The following is a 5,454-nucleotide window of genomic DNA, read 5'->3' on the forward strand; positions in this document are numbered from 1 at the left end:
CATTACAAAAAAAAAAAAAAAGAGCGATCATGTTTTATAAATTAAATTTTCCGAATTATTCTATGGTAATCAACTGAACACCCCAGATAATCAAGTGTCATTTGAGTGCAATAACTATCAGTACAGATTGTCATGTGTATTGAGAATGTATGTTATTCCTGTAATTAAAGCGGAAAGAAAAGTACGACCACATTGTTTATATTAAAACTTTACTTCCTTTTACTACACAGCTATATACCTATTTAACTCACTACTTTTGTTTACAAAAATAAGCAAATGTTATACAGGGTTTCCAAACAACACAGCTACATATGCTTTTCATGTTATGGTCAAACAGTACATCAATATAAAACATGCAAATCTGGAGGCAGCGCTTTAAAATAAAAAAAAGTGCCCAGACCTGTATAAATAGCAAACCAACTGGTAAGATGGCAGGTCAAATATACGCTGTATATTCATATATTTATATATATAACGTGTAAAAGAACACGGATATGCATTCACAGCACACCCAGAGATACACACTGTTTGCTAGGGTGAAGAGACACACAAAAAACAATGACCACTTCAAATCACAAAATAAAATATCTACAAAATACTTAGTGAATTTAAATGTGGTTTTCAGACATTCAGACACTGTCTTATGAACATTTCAGTTATGTGCTTGCAAAATGAATCCATTTTTGGCGCAAGTCGTAGCATGAGACCCAAAATTTCAACTTTTAACAGCTGATGATCAAATTCATAAGACGACCGGCCAAAAACTGACTGCTGGAAACATTTTAGAAACTCCTGCCACATGCAAAGCTCGCATCTAGATGCTGATCTCTGTTAATCATACCATCATGTCCCGTTAATTAAGGTTCCTCCCTCAGATTACATTCGACTCACACTAGGGAGTGAGCAGCACCAGTGTCCAGGAGAGCATTATGGGATGCATTCATGATCAGAGAAGGTTTAATCAAGCTTTGATCACACAGTGGAGTACACTACAAGAAGAAACACAACAGTTTCATTGCATTTATGAAGGAATGAGAAACATATGTAGTGGTGTTTTCTATCCGTTTATGTGGTGTGTTGCACTACTGTCTATATTCAGCCATTAAAGACATCAAAAAAAAAAAAACTACGGTCAGACCCAGCTGTCGTCCACATTCTCTGGCCGGTCCAGCGGGGTTCAGTCTTAGCGTTCAGGTCAACTCTGGCCTCGAATGAATAATGAAAGTTTGGTGTGACGCTGACCCTTCAGTTCTGTGTAGATCTGTTGTGCTCTTGAAGTCGAAGCAACCGTATGCCCAGAGAATAAAAGTCATATCACGACAGCAAAGCCTTCATCCATATTTGTGCATCTCTCACTTTTTTTGGATTTGCCAAAATGTGCGAAAAGTTACGACAAAGGTCTTTTGTTGGTGTGACAGGAAGAACCCCAAATCACCATGTAGCAGCACCAGAATCCCAATATAAGGTTAACTAGAGAATGAGGGAGAAATCGAGAAAGGGAAAGACAAAGAGAAAGTTAGTTTCACCACATTTTAACCCAAGAGGAAAGAAAAATCCTTCGGTCATTTAAAAAAACAAAAAAGCACCACAGCGTGCCATCATGCTCAAGAGAAGCAGATTAACACACCTGCAAACACACAACAGGTCTCAAACTTTTATTGCAAAAGGGAACAAAACAGACCTAAAAATAAAAATACTGTTTTGATGCACATTCTCTCATTTAGTTTTTTCCTTTTACAGTACAGCTGAAATGTCTTCTTGATAAACAGTTTGTAAACACGGTAATCAAACGGACTCATTTGTTCAGAAGGCTGTTGGTGGAGTCTTCTCGCCTCATCTTTGGAGTGTCCAGTCGTGGAGGACTAGGGCGAGAGGATCAAAGGTCAAATAAGAAACACAAGCAGGCCAAACACCAATTCTCTGAACAAACCTCTTCTTCATTAGTAAATGAGAAATGATTGGAGAAACGATTCAGTTTTGCATTGGAGGGCAGAGGGTGTTTATGAGAATTGGTACAGAAACTAATGTTGGATTATGGCAAATTCTCCATATCCCATCTTGGCCAAATCTTTCACACAAATAGTTAACACACTCACATGCTTAAATTTGCTTCAACAGCAAACGAATCCCACTGCACACAAAAAATAGGCATTCCATGACTCTGTTCCAAAACCAAGTGAGCAGCCTAGAGTTTAGTGTTAGCACAAAAACATACAAATACTGGATAAAATAGCATTTTCAATTGGATTTAACTGGTTTTGATACATTTTGATGATAAATTACATTTACATTTATAATTAACACCACTTTAATATCATTTTATGATAACCCTTTATTTTAAAGGGATACTTCACCCAAAAATGAAAATTCTGTCATTAATTACTCACCCTCATGTTCCAAACCCGTAAGACTTCCGTTCATCTTCGGAACACAAATTAAGATATTTTTAATGGAATCTGAGAGCTCTCTGAACCCCCCATAGACGGCAAGGATCCTTACACGATCAAGGTCCAGAAACATAGCAAGGAGATCGGTAAAATAATCCATGTGACATCAGAGGTTCAAAAAAATGTGCGCAAAAGAAAAAAAATTGACTATTCAACAATTCGTCTCCTCCGCGTTGATCGTGTAAGGACACTTGCTGTCTATGGGAAGGTCAGAGAGCTCTCAGATTCCATCAAATATATCTTAATTTAATTTACATTTAGCATTCGATAACATTTATGATATCAAATTACTGGAATTACTGACTGTTAAGATTCCCCTCTTGTGTATTACATTACAGCAAATAATCAAAATGCTGCCAAAGTAGGTGGGTTAGGAGGTTTTGGAACAGAGCCCCTTTGAAAGTAGTTACCCTGTTTGAACCCTACACATGCTCCTCAGAAATGAAACGTATGGTCATAATCTACATCATCCACATCATCCAGAGCCCAGTGCCAGTCCTGAAGCTCAGAATCCAGAGGCCTGCAGGTGGAGGAGAGAGCATTCAGCCAAGCCTTCACCAACCTCACTACAGACTGTCTCTGTAAGGTCTGGAGGTAGTTTCGCTAAGGTGAAGCTACAACTTGGCACATAATTACTATATCTGAGCTAAACCTTAAAAATAAGACTGGCCACTGCTCAATGTCTGCTGAAGCTTTAAAGGCTGTACATCTGTATGCATCTTGAGTTTGGTGACGATACAGACCTCTATGGTTGAAGTTTGATGCATACTTTTAGTATTTAGCCTTTAAATTCACTGTTACTAATCACAATTAAAAACCTGAGTTGGATACAAAAGAGAAAAGTGCTTTGCTAATGCCCAAGCTGTCATCTTGCATACCAAGTTACAAAAAGCAGCCCAGTGTAACACTGTTTAAGCTTTATATCCGGTTAGCCACCATTAGCAAAGACCGTAAATGTTATTCTGCTAGTCAAGCACTGCGATTTAAACCTTGAAAGCTCTTGAATGATGTTATTGAAGCATGCTAAAGCTAAACATCAATACATCCTCCATCCAACTTCCAGGTCGGCCATGTTCTCCTCTCACCCCGTGCTGAACTGGGGGTTGAACGGGTCTGGAGCACAGGGTCTGAGACTTTCCTCTTTCTTGTCCATGTGCTCTTTATGGCATTTGATCTGGCATCTCTGGCATTCCAGAGCCAGAGGAGGTTTGAACATGTTCCACAGGGGTTTGGTACAGGCCTCACAGTTGGCAGGAAAGTGGTAGAATAAAGGAATAAACTCGTGTCCCTTGTGGTAGATGAAGCCAGATTTCTCCGCACACGCTGTTGGTTCCTTTAGGTTGTGCACAGACCTGTGTATCATATAGAGTAGCACTCTAGTGTGTAACCGGTGCCAAACACGTGTCTAGCGTTTCTGCATTGATTTTATGAACAGCCATCTTAGAATCAAACTTTACAGAACAAGATGGTAAAGGGACAGTTCACACAAAAATTAAAAACAGTCAATTGTCATCATTCACTCACTATAATGTTGTTACAAACTCGTATGACTATTTATACCATGTAACGTAAAAGATATTTTACAATGTCCAAGATGCATTTTTTTTTCTATAAAATGAAAGAAGACAGTGACCAAGAACCGGCAAAAAATGTTTTTGAAGTTGTAAATTGAAAATTTCCAGAAAATACTTTTTACTTTATAAAACTCAATGTGTAGAAAATTTGAGATTTCTTGTTGAAAAAATTTCTTGTTGGCAAAATGTCTAAATTTTCTGAAAATTGTTTCAAATTAAATCCTACACAGATTTTTTTCAGTGTACTAAAAATGTCATCTTGACAGCAAAATGATAATAACAATACTATGGAAGCCCGTTTCTGCCACTGAATAAAAAAATAAAAAGGTAATTGTGACTTTTTCCTCACAATTGCGTGCAGTTCTGACTTTATAACATGCAATTGCGAGTCAGAATTGTGAGATATAAACTCGCAATTCTGAGAACATATCAGTCTATTTTTCCCCTCAGAACTGGACTTTATAACTCGTAATTGCGAGTTTATATCTCACAATTCAGAATTGAAAGAAAAAAAATCAGAATTGCGAGATGTAAATGCAATTGCGAGAAAAAAAAGTCAGAATTGTGAAGTAAAAACTCGCAATTACCTTTTTATTTTTTATTCAGTGTCGGAAATGGGCTTCCATACAATACACAATTTAAGATGTGGCAGAAATTACACTAGTGAATAAAATCACGGTTTTCAGGAAAAAAGCGAGAGAGAAAAAAAAAAAACAGATTCATGTTTATACACCAATGAACATGTAATTGCAAAACCACTTCAAAAGAGCTTTTTTCTGTTTTTAAACATACTACAGACTTTCTTTTTTTTGTATTGTATGTAAAACAGCGGTTTGGGCATTCTGCTAAACTTATTGTGAGTCATACAGGAATTACTTGAGAATGAGTAAATGATGACAGTTTTCATTTTTTAACAAACTGGTCTTAAAGGATCTGTGAACGAAAACCAGGCCTTTATGTAATCCTCTTACTCTAGAGACTGACTCTGATGAACAACAACCTGGGCAATGTATTTGAACTAACACAGTGTAAACTCATGAAAACACAAGATAAAACTGTACACAGCCATATGATTAACTGAATTTTGCATTAAAAAAGGCATGTCAAGGCTTATTGCTCACCTGGGTTTGCCGGAGGGTATTTGTCGGCTGGGTCTCCTCATGGATTGACTGCTTTGTACTTTAACAGGAACTCTGGGAGAAGAGCGGTGAGGGGCTTCTGGTGCTGGAGGTTTTTTAGGGATCTTCTTCATGAGCCGACTAACCCATTTCTGCTGGTCCTCCTGAGAAGATGCTAACAGCAGCAGATTTTTAGCCGTAGACACATCGTAGTTCACTAGAGATAGACACAGAAAAGAAGAGCGGATGAGGAGAACAACAAGTGAATGGGAATAGGAAAATAGAAATAAATAAATAAATATATATATATATATA

At 37.5% G+C, this 5,454-nt stretch overlaps 1 protein-coding gene across 1 annotated transcript in view; it reads right to left on the bottom strand.

Moving 5' to 3' along the window:
* Nucleotides 1-2,649: 2,649 nt before the first annotated feature.
* The window catches only part of LOC107681539 (rho-associated protein kinase 2-like), a 54,794-nt gene continuing 51,989 nt past the window's right edge, over nt 2,650-5,454 (bottom strand). Inside the window, 2 exon segments of the mRNA XM_016477844.1 lie at nt 2,650-3,799; nt 5,143-5,356. Of these exon segments, the coding sequence (XP_016333330.1) occupies nt 3,529-3,799; nt 5,143-5,356 (485 nt within the window). The 3' untranslated portion in view covers nt 2,650-3,528.

Source organism: Sinocyclocheilus anshuiensis, unplaced genomic scaffold (genome assembly GCF_001515605.1).
Source record: "Sinocyclocheilus anshuiensis isolate Anshui unplaced genomic scaffold, SAMN03320099.WGS_v1.1 scaffold2334, whole genome shotgun sequence".
In the NCBI taxonomy this organism is placed as follows: Eukaryota; Metazoa; Chordata; class Actinopteri; order Cypriniformes; family Cyprinidae; genus Sinocyclocheilus; species Sinocyclocheilus anshuiensis.